This window comes from Micromys minutus (assembly GCF_963924665.1).
Source record: "Micromys minutus genome assembly, chromosome: X".
Taxonomy (NCBI): Eukaryota; Metazoa; Chordata; class Mammalia; order Rodentia; family Muridae; genus Micromys; species Micromys minutus.
The window spans coordinates 19948388-19976032 of NC_137970.1; the positions used below are offsets into that span (position 1 = coordinate 19948388).

A 27645-nucleotide genomic window follows, 5' to 3' on the forward strand; every position below is an offset into this window, starting at 1 on the left:
GAGCAAAATGCAAGGTGAAACTCTTTTTAGAAAACACAGGTTCTAATATGGTAAGAGGTGTGTTTGCTTCCTTCCCTAAAGATAAGCAAGGGATTAGTAGTAGCAAACTTGATGGGACGAGGTTAAGAAAAGGTGACATTTATTCAGTCTCTGTGGCCTACTGGGCAGCCATCTACAGTGCTACCGGTACCACCTCTCCCTGCCCCTTAGTGAGAAACCAAAGTGCATTTTCCTAGGCTAAGTAGCCAGCCCTGATAAAGAGGACATCCTCAAAACATAGCCAAGGGCGGGACAGAGACCTCTGAGAGCCATGAGTCTTCTACAAGTAATAACAAAGGTGAGCAACATGTTGGACATAACCAAAGCATGGGCCTCCTGTCCAGGCAAATCCACTGAGAAGTTTCCAAGATCCCTGGTGTCTGCTGGGCTGCAGGTCCTTCCTTGTACTCCCATACATCAAAAGAGAATACTCCATAATCTCTTTACAATTCAGCTGTATATAGAGAAATCTTCCTAAAGTAAAGTCCTTTGTGTTGGGTAGATCTCATCACTGATAACCCTTTTAAAAAAGAATATAAGTTGAGGGAAGAATATAGGTATGGACTATGACTCTACAGTACAGCACCACAAATAAAAATATAAACCGCATTGTTAATGCTACAATTTATACCTTAATTCCCCAAATCTTAAAACAACAAAATCTGGAACATGCAAAGCTAGTTATATAATTTATACTTCCTCTGACATGAGTGCCATGGCACACATCTGGAATCCCGGACTTAGGCCTAGTGAAACTTTGTCTCAAAAACTAAAACAAAAAGAAACAAGTTCCTTTAGAAATGTGAAATAAACAGAACAGTTTCTCTTAATGTCTTACTTGATATAGTAAATATGTGTCTCTTAATATAATTAAAAAACATCAATGGGGTTGGGATGTAACTCAATAGTTAAATGCTTACCTAGCATTAGCAAGGCCCTTGAGTTCAGTCCTCATCACCAGAAGAAAACAAAAGGCAAAGTATAGTGACAACTCTATGCAAGAAAATGTCATAATAAAAGCTATTATTATTACCAAAAATTAATAAAAATAGTAAAACTCATGAAAACTAAAAGCCATCAATGTTTTCAAAGTGATGTCTCTTTTACTCACTAGGACTCATTAGACAATACTTCTGCCAAATTGAACTTTATAAATTTTACTCACATGCCTTCGTTACAGTATGCATATAGCCTTCATAAAGATCTAGTTCTTTATGTTTTTACAATAACAAAAGAATGAAAAACAAAAGTCTTAACTTTGACCTAAAAAATGAAACATTTCAGAGATTCAACTGATTAAATTACTTAAGCTACATACAAGCCCAAATTCAAGACAAAACACTTATGAACTATGTGGTTTTGCTTCTTTTCTTGACCTTAATAAAGAAAATATTGAAAGAAGGGAAAACAAATAAGGATATAAACTTCAATATCTCTGCTTCGGCAAGGAAATAAACACAATAGCATGATCCCAGAATAGAAATAATGCCCTTAGCCATTACTAACCAATAGCAAGGTATCCTAAAGTATGGATTTCACTTGACACCCGTAGAAACCCCACACCCTCAAGAGTCCCTATTGTGGGAGAATTCCACCAAGAAGAGGCTCTCTAGAGAGGGAGAAAAAGAAGAGAAGAGAAAACAGAAGGAGACAAAGGACCTGTTGCTGTCACATAACCATCACTCCTACCAACTACTCAGTGCAAGTAGCTACTCACAGAAACATCTGTACTAATAATTAGCACTGGGACACTCCAGCCACCACGTCAAGGCTAGCTTCACATGAGACCAGAGCAGAGGAGAGCACAACAGGGTACCAGTCTGAAGCTGAAGGCAATGAAATTCTGCAACATCTGAGAATGATGTACACTGCAAGAAATTTGCTCCCAGCAAGCAAGACCACTGTCCAGCTTTTGAAGCCTACTTTCTGCAAAATGTGCAACCATCTAATGCAGGCTGCCTAACCCTTGCAGCTTCCAGCAAAAGAAAAGCCTCCTCTCTGGTGTTAATCTGCTACTGAATGAAAGCTTAGGGGATATAATTAGATTCACAAGACGGTTTATGACTACCAGCAAAGCAATAAGTAACATGAATCAACCCTATCCTGGCTTGTTCCCAACAAAATGGATTGCAATCCAGGGCAGGATCACAAGAAACTACCAGAGTAAGATTTAAAAACAAGGCAAGTACACTTCATTGTAAAGGAAAAAAAAAGATTGAAAAATACCAGCCTTATAAAATTTATGGTGTAATATTTAAAAGAAAATTTCCCTAATGTTCATGGGTATGTTTTGATGTAGTTTTGGTAGTAATAGAAATTGAACCCAGGGTTTTACATATGCTAGATAAGTATTTCAATTACTGAGTTGTATCACCCAGTCTTTCTTTGTGTTTGTTTTGAGACAGCATCTCAATAAACCACCCAAAGTGTCATTAAACTTACTCTAGACCAGGCTGAGCTCTCTAAATCCTTGTGTCTCTGCCCCCCACTGTTTTTAATCCAACTGAGTGGTCAAACCAATACAGCTACCTAACAAAATAGTCTGTAGCCTTCTGTGAAAACCCTAGAGCCCAGATCCAAGTCAGCCCTAGCCACGAAATCACTAGGTGCAGAACTGAGGAGAACAAAGCAGGTGACAACTTTATAGAGACAAACAAATGTATACTAAAAACTACACAGCACTACAAAGGGACACTCTGAAACATCAAACACCTTAGAAAACAAAGAATGAGGTAGACATAGTAGATGGACTTGTTACAACCCCACATATCTGGCTCCTATAGAGTCCCCTACCCTACCGCTCATGAGTCCGAATGCCACCTGGACATCATGAAGGACATGTGCTCTTGCTGGAGATGATAGTTGAAGTTCTTTTCTTCCCCAGCTACCCCTGAGAAAAGTATCCATTCTCTTTTGTCTGTGGAAGAATCTTCACTGGGGATACAGATATCACCATGTCCCTTCAGGCATTACTGTCTGTGCACTGCTTCTCAATGAGGACTAGACTGCTGGGGCCTTGTGAAACAAGATGCCACTGCTTTGTGAAACTGGCCTATTGAAATCTCATTCCAGTTGGCTGGTCCCCTGGTTACCTCACACACTAAGATAAAAGAAACACGGGAAATAAAAGCAGGGAGCAGCTGTCATTAAGGGGAGGGGAATCTATGCAGGGACAACAATTCAGATGTTAACAGCTACAAGCTGAGTCACCTTCAGAGTGACCTTTTGTGAGCTCGACTCTTCTTTGGGTGCTCAGAATCAACCTGGACCTTAGGTGCTGAGCACATGCTTTACTATGGCGCCACCTCAAGTCTTGAAGTTTTTGTGAGAAGGCACGCTTCATCTTGGAGCTCAATATAAAATATAAAATACTAGTAAATGCTAACTAATCCACAGGTAGAGAAAGCAGATTCAGTGGTTGCCTAGAGCATGGAGAAAAATAAATAAATACATGCTAGATTTTTAAAAACAACTGGTTTATTTGAAATAAAGACCTACTACTCTGAAGTGTTACAAGGCTTTACTATGTTTTTCTTTAAGATTAACAATAATTATTCACCATGTACTAAGAAACAAACACAGGTCCTAATATTAACTAATTTACCAGCTTGGGAAATGTCGTCACATCTCTAAATAGAACCATGTCAAATTTGAATAATACATACCTCTATACTTACAATTCATACAAAATAATTTACAAAAATTGAAAACACAAATATATTTTAAAACAAAATATATTTTAAATAAATGCTTGAATAAGCTCCTTTATTTTAAAATCTTGCTACTTAAACTATTCATTCTTACTTATTTAAAGCACATAATTGTCTACACTCCTTATTTAAAGGAAATGGTATGCAGATTACAAAACAGGAGTTCTTCATAATGGCTTCCATCAATCCTTTAGGACAAAAGTTTAATTCCTCTTTCTGAACTCTTTTACATCTTTTTGGCTATACAAGCTAGGAAAAGCTCTACGGTCTCCTCTCTTTGGTACCTACATGGCATTGGCATGATTTAAATAGGCTTTATTTCATCAATTGATATCCTTTTTAAATGTATAATTCCAGATGAAAAACTATACCAAGAACACTAAAAAATATATGAACCAACAGCCACTTTACCTCATAATTATAGGAATGCAAAGTAAACAATAAAACTATTTTCCCACCAAATATATGGACAGAAACACACACACACACACACACACACACACACACACACACACACACACACACATACCAGTACCACCACCACCAGATTTGACACCAAAAAGAAGTAGACTATGAAATCTGTTCCATGTTTCTATACGTACCTTCTGAAAAAAAAAATTCTTTGCTATGTTTGGCACGGTGGTATGGTACATGCCTTCAATTCTGGCACACTAAAGGTAGAGGTAGTTCAAATCTCTTTGAGTTAAAGGTCATCCTGGTCTACAACATAAGTAAGCTCAAGGCTAGCCAGGACTATACAGTAAGACTCTGTCTCCAAAAAAAAAAAAAAAAAGGGGGGGGGGGGGAAATCCTCGGCTAAGAATTCAGATGCCCAAAGTTGCAAGGATTTGAAACCTGTATCCCATTTAAAAGTCAAGTTAGTCAGAGTACAGGTTCTAGTCTGTCACAACCAAAGAGTGAGGTTTAAGAGGCAGGGACAATTCCTAGAGGCCTCCGAATACCATCACTTGACTAAGACTAACTGGATCTCATGACAACAAAAGACTTCTGTACTGGATAGATTTATGTCAACTTGCCACAAACTAGAGCTATCTGAAAGGAGAGACCCTCAACTGAGAAAATACCTCTATAAGACCAAACTATAAGGCATTTTTCTTAATTAGTCATTTATAGGGGAGGGCCCAACCCATTGTGTGTGGTGTCACCCCTGAGCTGGTGGTCCTGGTTTCTATTTAAAAAGCAGGCTGAGCTTTCTTATAGTAAGAAAGAGTAAGCTAGTAAGCTGCATCCCTCCATGGCCTCTGTATCAGCTCCTGCCTCCAGGATCCTGCTATGTTTGAGTACTTGTTCTGACTTCCGTCAATGATGAACAGTAATATAAAAGTTTAAGCCAAATAAACCCTGTCCTCCTCAAATTGCTTCGGCTCTGGTGTTTCATCACAGCAATATCAACCCTAACTAAGACAATTTTCTTCTGAGGGGTCGTGAGGTAAGCAAGGAATTATACATCGATGAAAACACATATTCCACTTTCTGAGATTGTATCTTTTGAGCTACAAGGACTAATTAAAAGGGTGTTTATCACTGGAAGTGCTGTGCTTCCGTGGTAGAAGTGGTAAGCTGCTTTGCGCTTAGCAGGATCTGGGTCTGATCTCTAGCACTGCCAAAACACAAACAAAAGGCATTCAAAAGCATATTCCACTTAGAAATGAGGGTTGATAACACTTTTCTCTCCTTATTTATTTATTTATTTATTTATTTATTGCGTATGTACAAGGGCTCCCATGTGTCAGACTACACATATGGTATGTGAAAAGTTAAAGTTTGTTATCTTGTATCTTACTTGATCACTGTCTGCTTTATATATTGAGGGAGAGAAATGTTCCTCTGGTTGAACAGAGCTTACTGATTTGACTAATCTAGCTAGTCAGCTTGCTCCAGGGATCCCGTCTGTTTTCAAGTGTTGGGGATTTGAACTCCAGTCCCCACACATGTGTGCTTCCACTGAACCACCTCCTCAGTCCCTCCTCACTCATCTCTGAACCTCTACTTTGGATTCTGCTTGTAGCTAAAAACAAGTGGGTGGTGGGGAGGAAAAGGGAGAGTTGCTCAGTAGAAGTATGTTTTTCAATGTATGATAAAATTTGAAGTAAATGACTTTTTTTTTGAGAAAAGTGCAATTACACATATATGTTCAAGTCCTTCTTGGCACTGAACTCACAGTGATCCTCCTGCTTCTGCTTCACATTTACTGGGAATGAAAGCATGCACCAACATTAGTTTAAGCTTTTAATTAAATCAATAACTATATTGATTCTATCAAAACAGACATGTAACAAGTCTCAGAAGGCACATGCCTGAAATTTCTGAAAGCAATAAAATACAAGTTTTCTCAGGGTAGCAAGGGGTATTGTTTTTATCCTGTACATAAAAGCATCATGTCTCTAATTTCATTTTCTTGGCATCATCTAAGTACCAACCCCCAATCTAATTTATAGGAACATGCAGTTTGCCCCCCAAATGCCAGCAAAGTACTATAAACCTAGTATCTGTTATCTGCATCTGTGACACATCCACTCTTGTCTTTCGTGCTTAAGAGTCAAACCCAGGCTGGGGGTGGTAGTGGCACCCATCTTTAATCCCAGCACCTGGGAGCAGAGGCAAGGGGATTTCTATGAGTTCTATACCAGCCTGGTCTACAGAGTGAGCTTCAGGACAGCCAGTACTACACAAAGAAACTTTGTCTCAAAAAAAACAAATGAACAAACAAAAATAATCAAAAGCACCTGACCACCACCTTCTATGAACAATAGGCAACAACAGACCCTCCAGCACAGATTGTGTTTTGAAGGCAGGACAGCCTTAGGGAGGTGGGGGTCTGGCTCCTTGAAGGAGGTTACTGAGGACAAACAAGCCCTCGACAGTTTTAGCTCAGCTCTAGTTCTTGTTCATCTCTTCTGCTTCTTGGTCAGCAAAACTGTCAGAGGAGTCAGCAAAATTCTTCTACCACTATAAAACCCAGTCCTTCTCGACTGTGATAGGCAGAAAGAAGGATCCTGGAGCTGTGTTCAGAAACTAATGAGGGAGAACTGTAATTTTAATGTCACACACATATCAAGATCTCTAACAGAGACAAGCCACATAAGCTTGGCAATTTATCATTCCATACCTTTCTGTTTGTCTTGGTAAATAAAGAAGAGACACACATCTTACCTTTTGACCACAAGCTTCAGGGTCTTGTGGGAGCCTTTCACCAGGCAAATTGCTTCTTGTCTGAACCCTGAAAGACTCACATCATTGATGGCCACTATCTCATCTCCAGCAAGTAGCTTGTCCACTGCTGCAGCTTTGCTTCCTTCTTCAATCTACAACAGAGAAGGGGGTTCCATAAACATTCTTGAGCCATAGGTCCTCTAATACAGCTTGGAATTTAATATGTGCAGGCTTGAAGCAGGTCATAGTTTTAGAATAACCCAGGAGTAAAAAGATCCAGAAAGCTTGGGGCTAACAGACCCTGGAGCTGAGTTTACTCCCACTGGAAGACCAGGGTTCACACTAATACAATGCTGCTTTTACAGCATCCCTCATACTGGTCAATTGCCACACAAGTTCAATAGAAAATTAATGAAAAGACTCAAAAGCCCATATAACCAAAACAAAGGAACAAAAACTACATTCATATTCTGAAACTCATTCCAAATTCAGGGTCATTTTTACTATCTGGTAATTATTTTTCATACATTAACCCTGTACCTTGTTTTAGTAGCACTTGTGATATAATTCGAATTTCACATATCCACTTACAAAAGTCATACATTTGTGCAGCTTTCAGTTCATTCAGAGTTCCATAGTCACCATCAAATTTCAGAACATCTCCTTGATCCTTAGAGAAACCTCATACATATTAAGTAGTCTGATTCTAGTATTCCTAATTTCTTTCTTTCCTTTTCTTCCTTTCTTCTAGTATGGGAGAATGAACCCAGCCCCACTGAGCTATATACCTAGGACTATTGATTCATTCACTCACTGAAAATGGGTCTCATTATACAGCCCGGGTAGCCGTGAACCTATGATCCTCCTGACTTGTCTTCTGGAGAAGCTGGGATTTCAGGCCTGCACTGCCACAGACACATCCAACTTTCTAATATATTCTCTAGTGCCAGGTTTGGCATGGCTGCTTAAGAGGATATGTGACACAGTTCCTGCCCCTGGAGCACTGTCAGGCCATTGATCCCATGATTCCCACATGTGCTGCTGTTGCCCCAAAGTTGATCTGCTGTCTTTACTACTATACTTTCAATTATTCTTTCTGGGGAATCTACTTCCCCCACTCCATTACTCAGAGCTAATCATGTTACAGTAATTGAAATAGATGCAGTTTTCAGGAACGAGGAATTTTATTTTATTTTTTTAAATGGGCTGGGGATACAGTTTAGTGGTAAAGCACCTGTCTCCTTCACTCATGAGGCCCTGGGTTCAAACAAATACTCCTAGCAAAAACAGGAAGTAGTCCATCTAATAATAACTCACTTCAAAAATCAAGACAACTTTTTTCTTTTTTGACACAGGATCTCACTGTGTAGCCCTGACTGGCCTGGAACTTGCTGTGTAGACAAGACTGGCCTCAAACTCACAGAAATCCACCACCTGCCTCTGTCTCTCAAGTGTTTGAAATAAAGATATGTGACAAGGCACCCAGCAACTCTAGACAATTTTATCCCAATGTCATAACTGACATACTTAATTTATAATTGTCTCATGTCTGTACACATAGCTAAAATTTGGGAAAAAATTAGGTTTTGACAAGTCTCATGTGAATGTCTCAGGAGCACTCAGGTGGAAGAGCATGTAGGCAACTAGCTGTCTGAGGGGAAGACTCAAGGAAAGGTATCCTACACTTGGAGTGAACAGAAGCAGGAAATATTTAAAGCCTGGAGATGAGTATGGTGGTCCCAATGGAGGCAACTTAGATATAAAATAGACCATGGAGGAAAGAGGATGTACAAAGAGGAAGAATGAACACCAAGATCAGATCCTGGACTGCTAATAGTGGTGGGAGAAAAGACGACCCAAACCCCAGGAATGAAACACTGTAGGTGGGAGTACTCCCCTGAAGCCAGCTGGTAGAATCTCAACACCATACCCTACAGTTTGCTAGGAGTCTGGGTCCCTGGTTGGTGGGCTGAGAAACTGAAACTAATTTGGGCCTTACTACTAAATAATTATGCTTTCTAGGAACAACCCAAATGCCCACTGATAGATGAGTACATAAGTAAAATGTATACATGTACAATGGAATGTCATCCAACCCTTTGTAAAAAAAGTGTGCTGAGATGTAGCTCACAGCTAAGTACCTGCATGGCATGCATAAGATCTGAGGTTCCATCTTCCTGTCCTCATGGCTCCAAGAAGAATGCTTTGTCATATGTTACAATAAGGATGAATTTTGATACTATACTATATGACATACAGTACATTAAAAAAATGTGTAACTCCATTTATATGAGTTGCCTAAGTACCCAAAACTATAGAGATGGAAGCAGAATGGTGGCCCCAAGGGCTGGAGATCGGAAGGAGAAATGGATAGTTAGCACTTAATGGGGCCAGAGTTTCAGTATGATAGGATGGAATGCTGTCAACACAGACTCTGGTGATAGCTGTACAATGGTGGAAAATTTACCTAATGCCACTTCATCTTAATATGCTTAAAATGCTCAATTTTATATTGGATATATTTTCATAAATTAAATGTGTACTCTTCAATGTATGAAAGGAAGAAAACAATTCTGGCCCAGTATAAAACTGATAGGGACTAAACTTTAAAATACACCCTTGACCTCCAAAACTTTTAATTATACGAACATTAAGAAAATATTTAGGGGAGGCCTGGTAGATGGGGCATCATCCTCTTGGAGACCGGGGTGGGGGGTGAGGAATGGGATGAGGAACTGTGGGAGGGTGGAACTGGAAGGTGGGTAATGACTGGACTTTAAAATGATAAAAGTAATAACAAAAAAAGAAAATATTTAGAAAGCTGTGGTAACAGGGTTATTGTGAGGAACTGAGCCCAAGGCTTTATGCCATTATTCACGTAAGCACTTGATAATAGACCCTAAAAAGCACCAGTTCCAGTTTTTCTGAGACTGGGTCTCACAATGTATCGCACACTGCCCTTGAACTCCCAGGAATTGGAATTAAGTAAGCCACTATGCCTGGCCATGACAGTTTTTGGCACAATATTTCCTCAAAATGCTGTATTATCTGTATCTGAGTCAGCTATGGTGATTGGGTTTTAAGAGTCATGGTTTTTGTCCTGTTCCCACAAATGCTTATTTGATAAGTTCTAGTACATTCTATTAAAGTGATCTCATCTGAACCCGTCCACCTTCTCAAGGAACGCTGATGCCTGCCACCTGCCATTTCTTGTCTACAAAGGTATGTATTTACTAACTGAACACCCATCTTCCTTTTCCAACTGCAGCCCATCTATATTTTCCAGGGAAAATACGTTTGCATTTGGTAGACAGCATGGTACTTTCCTTTCTATTGCTCCCTTGACAAGAGATATTTATATATGAAGGAGGAATGTAATCAAAAAAAAAAAAAAAAAAAAAAAAAGCTGGCCTGTACTACTAGCCTGCTGCCACTGTAGCCTACAATCTGATACTGTTCCGGCATGGTGAGCATGCTTAGGGTTTAGAGAACAGCTTCAGCACCAACTGTGTGGGCAAACATTGGGAAATGCTGGCTATGAATTTGACATCTGTTTCACTTCAGTGCAGAAAAAAGCAATCTGATCCTGTCAACAGCTGCCAGTAGAGAAGGCCTAGCACCCAATGAGTATGGGGGTCTGACTGGCCTCAATAAAGCAGAAACTGCTGCCAAGCATGGAAAGGCACATGTGAAGATCTCTGAAGGTGCTCCTATGATGTTCTACCACCAATGGTGCAGACTCACTGAGGATCAGCTATCCTCTTGTCTATAAATCAGATAAGAAAATAGAGTCCTTTAGACTCTCACAAGAGAGTGTCTTTAATATAGGTCATGGTAACAGCCTTTAGGGTATCATCAAGTAATTAGAGGGTCTGTTTTAAGAGGTCATCATGGTGGAACTGAACCTCACAACCTATTCCCTTTTTAATCTGGGAGATTTCTTCAAAGAAGGAAACTTAGAAAATAGCTTAAGCTCCTTGGGGATGAAGAAACCAAAATGTGAAGCAGTGAAAATTGTGGCTCCTTGGGGGGTAAGGCCAAGAAGTAAAAGGCAAGCAGGCATACTACTCTAGAAAACATTTTCCCTTCTGTAGCTCATGTCTCCAACACCTGTCACACTGATTATATCTTCAGGATCTTAATTGGTAGTTTCAAATGGAGACATGTGGCTCCCATTTTCATTTTAGCATTTTGTCTCCTGAGCCCACTCCCTTCACAGAATCTAGTCAGAACAGCACCTCTACGTTGCGAGTCCTTAGACCAAACCCAGGAAATGCTCCTCTTATCCAGGAGAGTCAAGTTTGTCTTAGTGCATTGTTTACTAAAGATGTGCTTTGAAAGAAGACAAAAGAACCAGGATGGGGCATGCCAGATGAACAATTAAAGCCTATTTTTGTCCCCAGAGCCTGTCAGCTAAAAAGGAAAAAAAAAAAAAAAAGAACAAATGGCTAACTTAGGTGTCTATTTAACATATCAAATATCAAAGTAGATATTGGCCACTAGGTTATCACAGAATCTCTCAACATTACAAGTACCAGTTACAAAGTTGTCCTGGCTGGCAAACCCTACCCCCTACTCTAAACCTCTACAGGTCCTGGGCTTTCACTTTCTCTCCCCAGTTCTCTTTTCCTACAAAATCTAACCGTTTTGGCTATGAATTCTCTTGGTTCCCACATGCTTTTCTGGGTCCTAGTTCCTCTCTTGGCCTCCTCCTCTGTCCTCTCATGGTCCTGTTCAGTCCACTGGCCATGTTCAGTCTGGACTCTTTCATATTCCTCTGGCAGTTCTCTAGACGACAGACCTTTTCAAACATACCTTAGAGCCATATCCTTGATTTTCATTCACTGTGTTGGATAACTAGGGACGGTGGTCATTCCAGTGGAAGATGAATGTGTGCTACACAGTGATTTTTTAAAAAAACATTTCCCAGCTTGCAATCCCACCAACAGTGAAGAAGTGTTTCTCTTTCTCCACATCCTCTCCAGCATCTGCTGTCACCTGTGTTTTTGATCTTAGTCATTCTAACTGGTGTGAGGTGGAATCTCAGGGTTGGTTTGATTTACATTTCCCTGATGACTAAGGATGTTGACAATTTCTTTTGGTGCTTCTCAGCCATTCAATGTTCCTCAGCTGAGAATTCTTTGTTTAGCTCTGTACCCCATTTTTAATAGGATGATTTAATTCTCTATAGTCTAGCTTTCTGGGTTCTTTGTATATTTTGGATATTAGCCCTCTATTGGATGTAGTATTGGTAAAGATCCTTTACCCAATCTGTTGGTTGCTGTTTTGTCCTCTTGACAGTGTCTTTTATCTCACAGAAACTTTGTATGAGGTCCCATTTGTTGATTCTTCATCTTAGAGCATAAGACACTGGTGTTGTGTTCAGGAATTTTTCCCCTGTGCCTATGTGTTCTAAGTTCTTTCCCACTTTCTCTTCTATTAATTTCAGTGTACCTGGTTTTATGTGAAGGTTTTTGATCCACTTGGACTTGAGCTTTGTACAAAGAGATAAGAATGGGTTGATTTGCATTCTTCTACATGCTGACTGCCAGTTGAAACAGCACCATTTTAAAAACACATATGGTATGCACTCACTGATAAGCAGCTACTAGCCCAAAAACTGGGGATACCCAAGAAACAATTCACAGACCTTATGAAGCTCAAAAAGAAGGAAGACCAAAATTTGGATTCTCCCTTCTGAGAAGGGAGAATAAAATACTCACAGGAGGAAATACAGGGACAAATAGAGGAGCAGGGACTGAAGGAAAGGCCATTCAGAGACTGCCCCACCTGGGGATCCATCCCATATACAGTCACCAAACCCAGTCACTATTGCTGATGCCAAGAAGTGCTTACTGACAGGAGCCTGATATGGATGTCTCCTCAGAGGCTCTGCTAGAGCCATACTGATACAGATGAGGATGCTTGTAGCTAACCACTGGACTGAGAACACGGACCCCAATGGAGAGCTAGAGAAAGGACTGAAGGAACTGAAAGGGTTTGCATCCCCATGGGAAGAACAACAATATTAACCAACCAACCAATCCCCCCCCCCCGGAACTAAAACCCCAACCAATGAGTACACATTGCTCCAGGTGCATATGCAGCAAAGGAAAGCATTGTCTGGCATCAATGGGAAGAGAGCCCTTGGTCCAGTGAGGGCTTGTTTTCCCAATGTTGGGGAATGCCATGGTGAGGAGGTAGGAGTAGGTGGTTGGGAGTGGGAGCATCTTCATCAAAGTAAGGGGAGGGGGAATGAGAGGGGGTAGAAATATAAATACACAGAATATCCAATAAAAGTGATTAAAAAATTTCCCTCCCTGACCCTAAAGGAGCTAGCTCCAGAAGGCTGGAATCAATCATGAATCAAGCTTATGTGCTATATTTAACAAAAACCCCTTCTGAGGTTGTCTCTGGTAGCTGAAATTGTCCTACATGTGGTCAACAGAAAAATCAATCATTCCCTACACCAAATTGGGATAAATTCCTTGGCCTCATAGGACCACAAGTCCATCCTGTTGTGTATTTTCTGCTTTGTTTTGTAGCAGTGAAATGGTCCTTGATAACATCTAACACAGTATTTCATCATGCTCATAAATCAGGTTCAGTTGCTTGGCCCTGCTATGTGAATACTGCTACTCAGTACAGAACAGAATGACATCGTTTTCTGGATCAGTATAAGAGAATGATATATAATTCTAAAAAGAGAAAATGCTTTATCAATTTGCATTCTATACTAAACTCATATGCTATCAAGTTAGACTTCATTATTCATGCTTGTACTAGAAAGCAAACCTAAATTTGGCACCAATTTAAAGAAATAATGACTGTGGTTAAGAGTGAACCAGGCATGGGTGGTACACATCTGTGATCCCAGAGCTCAAGGGTTTAAGACAAAGGATTATGAGTTTGTGGCCAGCCTGAGATACACAGTGAGACCTTGTCTCAAATAAGCAAACAAATAAAAATACAAAACACAGAACTGCTGCATGGTACTTGTTACACAGTAGTCCTATGTTTGCAGGAGTTATAACTACCAATGTCAAAATTATAGACTTTTATCTATAAGTAAAAAGTGAAGTCTTGTAACCAGATGCACTATGGATGAAACATAAGAATTTAGTATAATGGAAATGTGAAGGGCCATGTTCACCTCAGGTTCAAAGTGGAGATGTAAAAGCTCTACAAACAAAATGTGTAGGGCAACTTGAAAGGAATAGAGCAGGATTAGGGAGGACATTCCATGAAGGTCTTGACATGAAGAAACATGCCGGCAGGAAATGGAGGCATGCCAGAGGGATGAGTCAGGGGAAACAGTGTAAAGAATACACAGGAGTGTGGGAGGAACCAGGCAGAAAGGGAGAAGACTGAGAACTTGACCTTGAAGCAGAACGTAGGCACTATTCTTCAGGAGTGGAGGTGGGTGAGGGAGGGCAGAGAAGTCAAGTGGGAACTTAGGATGAAAACAACTGCTTCAGGATATTAACTTATAGTTAGATTAAAAACAAATGTCTTGAACAAAAAGAATAGAACAGCAAAAGCCAGGCACGGTGGTAGACACCTGATATCCTGGCAGTAGAGGGGTGAGGCTAAAGTAGGAGAACTGCAAGTTTGGGGACAACCTAGACTATAGCGAGACCTTGTATTAAGTGCAGGGCAAGAAGACAGTGCAGCCATTATGAATATCCACCCCTGAAGCCTTTTCTGTGCTCCTGATAGAGGTCAAGACACCTTTATAGTGTAAAGACAACTAAGGTAAGCAGGACTCTGGGGGAGGAAGGAAGAAGACTCATCACTCATGTTGAACTCAAATTCTGAGCTTGGGGAAGTGGAACATACCCACATGCTCAGTAATCAAAATGAAACAGGGAAGAGCAACTTTGCTGTTTTATGAGTCTGAGATCATACTTCAAAATGTGAGTCACGCCTGCAGGTTATCAGCTCTAATTATCTCCAGAATATTTTACCTTTCAATGAATAGCCATGCCTTTTGTTACATGGGAGAATAATAATCTCCCAGTCTTCTTAAATCTATTACTCATTCTGCTTGGTCTCAGTTCCTTCAGAAAGGAAGCTTGACTCAGGTCGGGGATGGGGTATTTAACAGGTTGGGAAATGATATTAAGGTGAGACTTCAGGGAAAAAATAGTAGAGGTCTAATAATCCTTTCATCGATCCCTGAAATGAGGCCCAGGTTATACTTGGTCCCAAGACACAGAGAGGCAGATGTGGCCAGGATAGAGTGACAGAGACAGGTAAATGAAATGTTTAAAATGAAAGTGATGAATTGGTGACAAGTTCTGATTCAAGGGCTGGGTTACACAAACACCAAAATGGAAAGCAGAAGTACTTATGGGGTCTCAGTCTCCCAAGGCAAGCACAAGATCCAGGGCCTGTGCAGATAGATATTAGTGAGCAAAAAGGAACTGACTGTTCTGCAAGGCAGAGAAGTAGGCTCAGCAGCCATGTTGGAAAGACTAGGAACCAGAGAGCCATTTACAGTCTATGGCAAGGGCTCTTGGCTTTCTTGATGATGTGCATAAAGCCCACTACTGTGGACCTCTCTCTTCTTCAGATGAGGTGAAAGCCTAAAGACTACAGTACCTGGCAAATCTCTATCAGAACAAGACTGTACTCTAAACAGTGCCAGATACAGTCTTCCTGAGAGACACCCAGGGACAGAAAAAGTAAACCCAGAAAATTTTTCTGGAGAAAATTGTATTTCTGCAGAAACAAAGGATTTAAAATCATCAAATTTCCAGTACTGCTAATTAGCAAAGTACCACCAGCTAGCAATCCAATGCCCTAACTCTCAACTTTAAACATAAAAAGGGGAGGGAGAGCTTATCTATAGGGCCAAAGCAGTGCTGGGAAGAGGAAGAAATCTAGAACCATCCTGATTTGACCCTCCAAAGCCAAGATTCACATCTCAAAGACAGTGAAACACAAGCTCAGAAACTATCCCACCCTGGGAACATCTCTCCTGAAGTCACAGCCAGCACTTGTTCAGTGCTGTCAGCAGAGGGCACTGGAGGGACACCAAAGGAAGACTGGTTTCCCTTCCTTATCTCACATGCTTTCTCTTCTGCCAGTCCTGTGGTACACCTAGTAACAATAGTCTCAAAGGTGCCTTTCTTAGTTTCATTAGCAGCTTCCCAGTGAGTTTTAGCAACAACTTTCAAATGGCTTTCTAGTGAGTTTCATGGGCATCCTAGCCAGTTTCCTAGTGAGCTTCAAAAACAGCACAGGGCAATTTCCTGATTGCCACTGGGCCTCTAGCCTTGACTGTCTTCCCTGTCTAGAGTGGAGACAGATAGTCAGACTTAAACAGAGTCTCTCCACCCCCTCCACACACACACTCACACACACACACACACACACACACACACACACACACACACACACACGGATGCATGTGCACATGCACAGACCACTGAGCTTTTGGGGCGCTGGGGAAGGGAAGACAAATTTCTCTTTTTGTACATACCCTAGAGGTTCTGCCTTCTTATTTATATGCTCTTCACAATTGTTTTGAGTTCTTTTTACTAGTTAATGCCAAGTTAAAAATAAAAAATAGCTTGTTGCTAGTTAATGATTCTATATATAATATTTAAATGGTGAGTCCACATTATAGTTCCAAGACAAGCTCAAAACTACCGCATTCAAGCAATCTCCTGCTTTCAGCATCCTAAAAAGCTGTGACTATAGGTGCATGAGCAGAAGAATTTTTTTTTTATCAAGAGCCAGAGGAACAGAGTAAATAAGTCTTGCTTTACAAGACCTCTGGTCTCTATGGCAACTGCTCTAGTTTGTTTTTATAAAGAGACAAGATAGAAAATAACAAAGCCAATTCACCAAATTCTGATTTGTATTAAGCAATCTTTATTTTAATTTCTAAGTGGTTTGTTACCCAAAACCAATTGATAGATGTTCTGAGGCAAATGCACTACCAGATACACAGTCCTGATGGCACAGAGGAATAAAAATACCAGGTGGCAAGGTAGAAAAAGGGTTGTTTCATAGAAGGTTTACAAAACATTGAGGCGGGAAATGGGACTCAAAGACTTGTTTGTACATGATTTGGGAAAAAAATGCTTATTTTTCTTTAATCTCACTTTGGTCATTCATTGTAAACTGGGTTCAGTGGTGCACTACCTTAATCTCATCTACTTGAGAGGCTTATTTAGGAGAACTGGGAGCTCCAAGCCAGCCTGGCCTACAGTGAGACCAAATCTAAATAAACCAAAACAACAAAAGCAAGCAAACAAAGTACCAGGACATCCAGGCACAGTGGCCAATGTACATGATCCCAGAACTGGGGAGGTAGGAAGCAAAAGGACCTAGAGTGAAGGTCATCCCCAACTACATTATTCTATTCAAGACTAACTTGAGCTACACAGATCCTACCTCAAATAAGAAAGAAAAGGGGGAGAGAGGAAGATAAAGGAAAGGAGGAGAAGAAAGTTAAGGGAACTTGGAAATGAGAAGAGAAAGGGAGAAAGGAAAAAGAGAGAAGAAGGAAGAGAAAAAAGAATGAGCAAAAAGAAAACACCCTAAGACAACCAGGAAGATAAAATCAAGATATGTTGCAAAGTCATAATATTAAGTATACTCAGAGACCACTGTTATTGATACAATCTGCTTATGTCAGGTTGGGATTAAAGTCAGGAGTGGTGACACTTGCCTGTAAAATCCCAGCATTAGGAGATGAAGGCAGAAGGGTCAGTTTAAGGTCACCCTACACAAGTATGGATGCATAGACTGTGCCTCTAAAAAAGCGAAAATACCCTAGGGCAACTATAAGGATACAACTGAGATAAAGAAGGGAACATGCTACAAACTCCAAGTATTATACAGATTTATTAAAAAATCACTATTATTGTTATAATCTATTTATGGTGGATTGGGACTGGGAGCTGGGCTTTGTAGAGTATGCCTGCAATCCCAACACTTGGGAGGTGGAGGCAGGAGGATGGCAAGCAGTTCAAAGTAATCCTCAGCTAGTGAGTTTCAGGTCATCTTGGGCTATACCCCAAGTTATATGAGACCTTACCTCAATAAACAAAAAGAGTGGTATGGAGAGAGAAGAAGAAAAAAAGAAAAAGAGGAAACTGAAATGAAGTTCAGACAGCCCTACTCTCAGGTTCAGTGGCACCTTACAAAGATCTTGATAATAACATGAGGACATCAGAAGCTTAGTGGAAAGGGAGACCTCTCCACTAGCCATTTACTCCAAAGGTACTTAAGTAGAATGTCTCCTAAAGCCTTGTATTTAGAAAGGTTTGAAACAAAAATTCCAGTTATCCTGTACATTTGCACTGTCCGAACATAGTAAGTTTTCGATACAGCTGGTATAACATTACAGAAAACACAGAAGTAGCAATTTATAAGTGGGGAGACTTTTAAAAGTTTAGCCTAAGTGAATTAAGTAGAAACCAGGTCACAATTCCCTTGTGAACTGTTAATTAAAGATTACCTAATGGCTGGAGATGGGGGTGGGGGAGTGTGAATATGGCTAAGTGGTGGAGCACTTATTTAGTCCTGACAAGGACCTGAGTTCCATACTTAGCGATGTAAGAAAATTATAGAACCTTCTATGCATCTCGTCTGACGCATAGTCACTGCTTTGTTGGACATGATGGAGATCACCTGTAATCCCAACACTCAAAATGTCTGAGGCAGGAGGATTGAGAATTAGAGGTCAGCTGAGACACAAACTACAAAGCAAGTTTGAAGCCTACATGGAAAGCCTATGGAGGGGAAGGGGAGTAGGTAACTTGTTAGGCTAACAAAAATCTCTCTTTAAAATGTCATGATCTAAATATCCTGTACTTACAATCAAGCGAGTAACAAAAGAATATATGCACATCTCACCAGCTGGCCCTCTGAAGGAAGAAGCTGTGCATGGATCAGGAAAACTGTTTTCAAGGATCTCTATTCATTAGGTCAAAAGAGGAAGCTGTCAAGGCAGAGGTGGTGTAACAGATGGGAGAGGTCATGTCACAGTCACACGGGGAGGGGGGGATGGATAGATGCAGAGGGGCCCAGAAGGCTCCAACCTGTTTTCATACTCCACTGCTCTACATCCTCTTTATCTTAACAAGCAAAGACTGTGTTAACAACCATCAGCAGTTCAAATGAGTTAAGGAATAACCAGCCCAAGGTCCTCTATTTGCTTGTGACCCTTCTCCCAGTCACATCATTTTCTAATGCTTTTAAAATCCCCTTGCCACAAAACCCTTGGTGCTTCTGTTCCCTGGCTAAACTTAGGAAGAAAAAGGACTCTGTCCTCAGATACTCAGTTGTTAAATCAACAGCCATTCGACAGCCTATGCAGCCAGCAACGTGGGGCAACATCCAACTTCAGAATGGTACTAGACTGAAGATATCTCTAGGGACAAAAGCACATGAAACCATTTTACATGTTCAACAGAATAGTAGATAACTAGAGCTATGTGTATAGATGTATAATGGTCAGCTTTCCAAACTATGACAAAATGTCTAGGAGAATCACTTGCAAGGCTGCCTCTGAGCTTGTGACAAAGCAATAAACAGGGGAGCAGAAGCACCTGGTAAATAGAACACATCTGTTCATGTCAAGGCAGTCAAAAGGTGAATGAGGCAGAGCCTGGGGTATCAACATTTCCTTTAAGGGCATGTCCTCAATGGCCTATCTTCCAATTCCATTTACTAGCTTCCAATTAGGAGAGGTTCCAGTGTCTCCTGATAGCACCACACATCAGCAACTTTTAATACAGAGACCTCAGGGGCCTTTAAGATCCAAATCATACCATTATATTTACCAAAGACCCTCAGAAAAATGTTTATACCAGTATTGAGTATAAGAACTCATGAGTGGCTATTTGACCACTATTGGCCAAATAATAATATTTGGTTATTAAAACTTTGAGGTAAAAACTTTGGATAGCCAAACATAATACCTTACCTTAAACTAAGCTTCTCAACCTCAGCATTGATATCATTTGGGGCCAGGTCATTCTTTGCTTTAGGCAGAATGGATGTACTATGCTGCTAAATAGCCTCAGCCTCCATTGAGTTATTTTATTAGTCTGTCACAGTGACAAAAGAGCTCTAATACAACCAGAATTTTTCTAAGGACAAAGATCAAATTTAATATATTTTTTTCTCCTCTCTTGTACAGATGTCCTGACCACATAATAGACAACATTTCTGGAAAGGATGAGAAAGAGGAAAAGAATCAGCAAAGATAAAATAAGTTCCTGACTATAGCCTAGTATTCATCATAGGACAATGTGAGGGGGGAAAGAGGTAGGGTAGGTACACCCACCGCCACCACACCAAACACACCACACCACAATGGCTGTTCAAGAAGGTTTTCCAAATATTTAGTTTTCCAAACAGGCTTTCCACCCATCTAGCAACAGTGCTTATGCGTTTCTAGGCAGTTCTCACAGATCTCCGGGCAGAGAGAAGTCAGGTTATTTAAATGCTTGCTTCCATAGAGATTACTAAGATTACTGAAATCTGCATTTTTCAAAGCACAAAGGCAATCTGGAAGAACAGATACACAACCAAGAGACAGGAAACGGAACTGCTGGGTGTTAGAACACAGAGTTCCAGCTGCTCAGGACACATAGCTGTTTATTTTTAATGAACATTCCCATCCTAGGGCTAGTTCAAAGGATGTGTTGCTCTTAAACAATTGAATGCACTGTGGCTGTGCACATAAGAAGGAAAGAGGGAGGGGGAACTGAGCTACAGTGACTTACTTCCCTTGAAGTGAACTCATAGGCACCACTACCCCCAGTCTTCCTCTTTCTCTTGAATACAACATGATGCTCTTGCTATTCACAAAGACTATCTTTTATTGGGAAAACTTTTTGGCGATACTTTTCTCTTTTTTTCTTTTCTTTAATTGGATATTTTGTGATACTTTTCAAAAACAAACCTTTTTTTAAAAGTTCTGGCTTTGACATGCAAGTGTTTACTGGCTTGGGAGGGTGAACACAAGGCAGGGGTACAAATCAACTCCAGGGCCATGGCATGATCCTCTGTTCAGAAGCCATAGCCACTATCCAGGGTCTCAGAGAAATAACTTTAGGACGGAGCAGGTGTCTCCAGGTAACAATCTAGGTTTTATAGGATAGACTGTTTTCAAATGTTTACATTGCTTTTCAAAAGAAATGACTCCTCTATTCCATCTCACCCTACAAAAGTAGTATTATGTTCTGTCATTCTGTACTTGGGAGGCTACAGAAGATTATGAATTTGAGATCACCACAGGGTACATAAGGAGGCACTATCTTAAAAGGGGTTGGAGCTGGGGTTATTGTTTCCTGCTGTAAATCTTACATTTTTTAAATCCCAGTAATAGAAAATTTTAAAGAAATTGAGGAATCATAAAGTTATGTCCATGGCTGGCTCATTTATTTTAAAACTTATTCTCAGATATAAAATACCCATGGGTTTTTAATCATCCATACATATACCCAGCACCCCAAGGTGCTCAAGTCCCTTAATCGAATGCTTTGTTATTAAGAAGGTAGACTTCACTTTCCCTTTCTGTTTCCTTTGTCCTGGATTTACCATTCAAAGGTCCAGGACTCTCCATAGTTGACCTTTCCCTGTAGCTTGACTCATGTCCAAGTAAGTTCCTTCCCTGTGATCCTTGATTGTGTCTTTTGGAAGTCTTCCCTCTGCCTCCTCATCACTAATGTTGAATTCTCTGTGTTACCTCCCAGCCCCCTATGCCTTCCAGTGTCTGAATCCTCTGCAGAGGAAAGAGTGTGCTCTGTGCAGAGAGAAGATCAGAAAACTGGAAGCTGTGGAGCAAAGGGCAGAGACTATCTCTTTGCTCTGTCCTTGAACTAAGACGAGATATCTGTGGATGCAGCAGCTACTTGGCAACAGGAAGACTTGAAGGGCTATAGGCCCAGGTGTGGCATGCTATGGGTCTAGACAAAGCAGCAGGACTCTGAGACTCCATAAAAATTTCTGGTCCAGGATCCCCACTATCTACCTAAAGAGCCAAAAATAAGGTAGTTAGAATAGCTCTTCTCAGAAAAGGCTGACGTTTCAGGTGGACTCTAGCTCTATTTACTTCCTAATTTATTGTTTGTTTGTTGGGAACACAGTACCTAGCCCAGGAGGACCTCCAACTCCTAATTCTTACCTTATCCTCTGAAATACTGACATTACAAAAGTGCAACGTGCCCGGCTTACATACTTGTTTTTTGATATTTATTGGAGACGGGGGAGGGGGGTGTCTCTCATGCAGTCCAGGTTGACCTAGAACTCACTACGTAGCTGAGGTTGACTTTGAACTTCTGATTCTCTTGAATCCACCTCCTAAGAGCTGAGATTAAAGACATGCACCACCAAGCCTAGATTAAAATATTGTTTTGTTTTTTTTCTTTCAACACACAACAACAATGAGAACAGTTCCAGATGGTAAAACTTTGCTTACTTTTATAAGCAGAACTATAAAATAGTAAAATTTATTATTGCGGCTGAGAAAAAAAGCAAAGACAACCTTGCTGGTTTTGCTTTCTTTAAGAGTAAGACATTGGGTTAGGTGTATTAAACATGAATGAGGCTATAGGGTCTCCTCAGCACCACTGATGAATAAATAAATGATTGAATACGAGTAAAAATAGATTAAATTTACCCTACATCTACCTCCTACAATGGCATTGTTACATTTCTATTTTTATCTAATGCCTGAATTTCCTGCTAACAAGAAAATGTACAGTTCTCTTTGTTATCTGATGGAGGGGGCAGTGTTTCTAGTATCCCCTGCGGACAGCACGGTCTGAGGATTATCACGTCCTTTATATACTATGGAACAGTGCACACACACAATCTATTCATGGCCTATTAAATACTTTAATCTCTGGATCACCAATAATATCCAATACAATGTACATGCTTACATGGTTGTTTTACTATGTTGTTGAAAGACTAATTCCTAGAGAAAAAGGTCTGTACATGTTTAACACACATTTTTTTTCTCTAAATTTTTTGTGACTCATGGTTGGTGTACTAGCTGGTTTTGTGTCAACGTGACACAAGCTGGAGTTATCACAGAGAAATGAGCCTCACTTGAGGAAGTGCCTCCATGAGATCCAGCTGTAAGGCATTTTCTCAACTAGTGATCAAGGTGCGAGGGCCCAGCCCATTGTGGGTGGTGCCATCCCTGGGCTGGTAGACCTATGTTCTAGAAGAAAGCAAGCTGAGTAAGCCAGGGGAAACAAGCCAGTGAGTAACATCCCTCCATGACCTCTGCATCAGCTCCTGCTTCCTGACCTGCTTAAGCTCCTGTCCTGACTTCCTTTGGTGATGAACAGCGATATGGAAGTGTAAGCTGAATAAACCCTTTCCTCCCAACTTGCTTCTTGGTCATGATGTTTGTGCAGGAACAGAAACCCTGACTAAGAGAGTTGGTTATATCTACTAGACCATGGAGTCAATTAACTTAAAAAATATATAAGAATTAATGTGTATGAAGTTCAATTTCTTTAAGAGCAATGGAAATACATGAAGGCAGTTTTCATTGTTGTTTATCTGTTTGTTTGTTTCAAGAAAACTAACACAGTTCTCATCTCTCTAGTATTATTCATCCAGGCAAAAATGATACTAGAATCAAACCAAAATAGCCTATTATCTAAGTTGTAATTCTGCTGTCACTTAAAACACAGCAAGGTACTTAAAATTTGTGCCACACTAACCAAGACAAGACTAAACAAAAACGAGACACCCTATGCTGACTTACTCAGCAGCCAACTCTCCTATGAGAAAAATCTTAATTCCTTAATGATAGGTTTATTTCTTCTAAGTTCATCCACAGTTTGAATGGATATAAAAAGGGAAACTGGGGCTAGTGAGATGGTTCAGCCGTTAACAGTGCTTGTTGCTCTTGCCGAAGCCCTGAGTTTGATTTCCTGTACCTATTGAAAGTGAGCTCCTGAGGACCCCAACACCCTCTTTCTGGCCTCTGCAAGTCCCCACTCCCACCACCCACCTAAGAATGGAGCCGTCATTTCTTTCTAGCTGGGCTAAAAATTCTTGCATAACAAAACTGAAGTCTCAAAGCCATTTCTGGTTCATTTTCATTTTTTCTAATCTGGCAATAGCCTTGCCTTATTTTGTGTCCTGTTCTGTTCTCATTCAGTCCTTTTAGGGACAAATTTTTATGTAAAACTATACATTCATCAGCTAGACTTAATATGGAAATATTTGGGGAATTTGTCCATCATTCAAAAGGGAATACAGATTGTTTTTCTGATATACTATAATTTTTTTAGCCCAGTGTGGTTCATATCATCATAGTGGTCTGAGCTACTCAGAAGGTTAAGGAAAGAAGATCATAAGCTCAAGGCCAGCATGGGCTACACAGTAAGACAACTGTTTCAGAAAAGAAAACAAAACAAAGCAACACACACACACATATCCGAAATATGACATCTGGGCAAGAGTTTGCCTCTCAATTCTACGGAAAGTAAAATAAGGACCATAAAGTGACTTACTCTCATAATTACCATGTGTACGGGACTTCCACGAGAACAGAAAAGAGGCTGTGGCTTTTAAATAGAAGAAAATGAAGAGGAATAAAACTTCTACTTGTAGGCCAGAGTCTTTCCCGTGTAAACTCAAATCTCAGACTTTGTGACATGGGGATGGAACTGACTATGAGCTGCAGTATCCTGCCACCCAACCAGATCACAGCAGAAGCAGAAGCAAAAGTCTTTCAGAGTCCAAGGTGACAACAGATAGGAGTGACCTTTTCACATTTAGAATATAAATGGTCTTAGTGTAGATTTATTTAATAAAGAAAACATGACAGACTCTCTAGCTTCAATCTAATTATTCATACTCAAAATGCAATTTGTTCTGTAACAATATACTTTACAGCAAATAAAGTTCCCAGGAAGTAGGTTACAAAGTCAAAGTGCTGATTCTCGCTCACAGCATGATAACTTCATCACTGAGTGTTAGTGTACATGGCCTAACTTATAACCTACTTCCTCCTAATAAGTTAAAGCCTGAGTTATTTATCAGCCAGCCTGTAGCGAAGTAAGACCCACTTGAATTTATGATGGGCACAGGTTTGCAGAGCAAGGCAAAAAGAGGAACCAACACATCCCCGTGCTTACAGGTCAGCAAAGTATCAGATTAAAATCTAAAATATACCAACCATACTAAAAGAACATTAAGACAGAATAGTCCAACAGAGGATTTCCTTGAAAGGTATGGTTAGGATCAGGGACAAAGGGTTCAAAGAATATGTCTTTCATTTCTTTATATAGGTAATTACCGAGATTTCATTCTGTACAAATTCATTGAGATCTATATTTATGTTGTAAACATTTTCTTAGGAAAAATGTATTATTTTTGCTATAGGTTTATAAGTCACTGAGAAAGGTATGTTGTATAATAAAAAGAAAACATGGTGAAAGTACACTGATGTCTCTAACCCAGAACACGTGAAGGTGGCCTTATTTAGACACATTATCATTACATATGTAATTAGTTAGGATGAACTCACCTTAAATTACTATAAGAGGTAAACTCAGATATAAATGCATGGTAGATTCAGGATGGAGGTGAAGATTAGAGTAAAACAGCCACAAACTAAAGGATGCCTAGGGCTACAAGAAGCTGAAAGAGGCAGAAAGGACCCCAGTTAGAGCATCCAAAAAGGGTGTGGTCCAGCTAACATCTTGATTTAGGGTGTCTGGCTTCCAGAATTTCAAATGTATATTTATTGTAAAACAACAAGCTTCTATTGGGCAGGGATTGGAATCAGTGTAGAATACTTGCCTTCCATGTGGGAAGCTATCACTAGTGCTACAAAGGCCTTTTATGTTTTAGAACTATAATTGTTGTCAAATTCAACCACCCTTAAAACTGGAATTCATAAGGATTGTGTTCATAGATATAAAATGTGGGAAGGTGATGAGGACAATGCATAGCAAGTGAAAACCTACACACCCAGCTTAAGGCAAGCCTTCAAAGTGATGGCAATAAGAATGAATGAAGCCTCACATGCTACACAGAATTGTCAAGGAGCTAGGCAGAACTCAAATAGAAACTTCCGGTAGGTGGCTGGGAAATCAGAAAGCAATATATTGTACCTGCTGTCCAATCAAAATACAAAGAAGAACAGATAAGCCTCTTCAGCCATAGATTCATTCATTTTGCTGTACTGCGACTAGATTCAATTCCAGAAGTAAGCACATGCTAAAACAGCCAGTAAGCACATGCTTGGCCAGCCACAACAGGACTGACAAGGAAAGCCATTGCACTATACCCTAGCCTTGGAATGTACATTCTTAAAAGCAAAACATAGGAAAAAATTAGTTCCATTTATGGCATTAACTGGTGTCCTGCTGAGAGGTTATCTGAAAGTTTTTCTGTTTTTGTTTTCTTTTTGTTTTTCTGACAACCTTCATAAACCTTTTCATAGGCACTAACCTGCTCCAAAGTTTGAAACTGCTCAGCCAGAGGCACTAGTCATGCTTTGCATTCCAATACATCTTGGTCAGATTCACAAGAGGCTGCTGTTATTGAGCAAGCCCTTTCTCCTGGACAATAATATTTTTGAGGAAGTGATGGTGCTGGGCAATAGAACCTCATACATGTGAAGTGCACATGCTACTACTGAGCTACATCCCTGCCCTCAGACTGAAACTCATTAAAGAAACTTCTTTCCAATATAGTAAACTTGTCAACTGAAAACTAGAACCTGAAGCAGTAAAACCGACTTCAATCACTCAGGAACCATCCTCGGCAGCTAAATGTATCTAAATGCTTGATGATTGATTAACAGCTTTATGACCTAGTAATGTTTTGAACCTTTTATCTGTACAAATGGAAGCTAGAAGTGGTATCTGTCAGTAGGCAGAAGTGAAAAGAACACAATGGAATCTGACAGGGGAAAGTGCAGCATTTTTAGAGAGCATAGTGGTAACTTTCTAGGTGACTGTATGAGCTCCTGGAAAAGCAGTATTGCCACACAGATACACTGCAGGTGAAAAGTAACTCTAAGAATGGCTGAGGAACCCAATCATCTCAGGAGTCAGCCCTGACTAATCTCTGTCTAAATACCAGCTGCTCACTATGCTAGCTAGCTTTTCAAGGTTTTGTCTACTTGATACTGGAAGTGCCAACTGAGCACATTCCCCCAAAAATTCACTTTTCAAAAGAAAGGCCAACTCTTCTGTTAGTGATGTTTGCCCGTGAGTTTCCTGATTGAGTTTCTACAGAACATTTCACACAAATATACCTTCCTCTCAGCATCTCACAGCACCTTCTCCAAAAATGGCCATAAAGGTGGTCACAAAACAAGCCTCAACAGTCATAAGAAGATTGAAATAATCCTATGCATTCTATCAGATCACCATAAACTAAGGCTAGATTTCAATAACAACAAAAACAACATAAAACCCACATACCCATGGAAACTGAACAATGTTCTACTCAATGATAACTTGGTCAGAAAAGAAATAAAGAAATTAAAGACATCCTGGAATTCAATGAAAATGATGACACAGTATGCCCAAATTTATGGCACAAAATGAAAGCAATATACACCAAACCAACAGCCAATATCAAATTAAATGGAGAGATACTTGAAACAATCTCACTAAAGAGATCAGACAAGGCTGCCCACTCTAAGTGATCAAGGGGATACAAAGAAGAAGTCAAGGTATCATTATTTACTATTATATATGATAGCATA

General features: G+C 40.1%; 1 protein-coding gene across 2 annotated transcripts in view; it reads right to left on the bottom strand.

Annotated features, from left to right (window-relative positions):
* Positions 1 to 27645, bottom strand: part of SHROOM2 (shroom family member 2) — a gene marked incomplete at both ends in the record, with an annotated part of 128334 nt that overhangs the window by 56442 nt on the left and 44247 nt on the right. For both annotated transcript variants that reach the window (XM_080910785.1, XM_080910784.1), the window contains one exon: positions 6924 to 7075. In XM_080910785.1, the coding sequence (XP_080766911.1) occupies positions 6924 to 7075 (152 nt within the window). The remainder of the gene's footprint in view (positions 1 to 6923; positions 7076 to 27645) is intronic.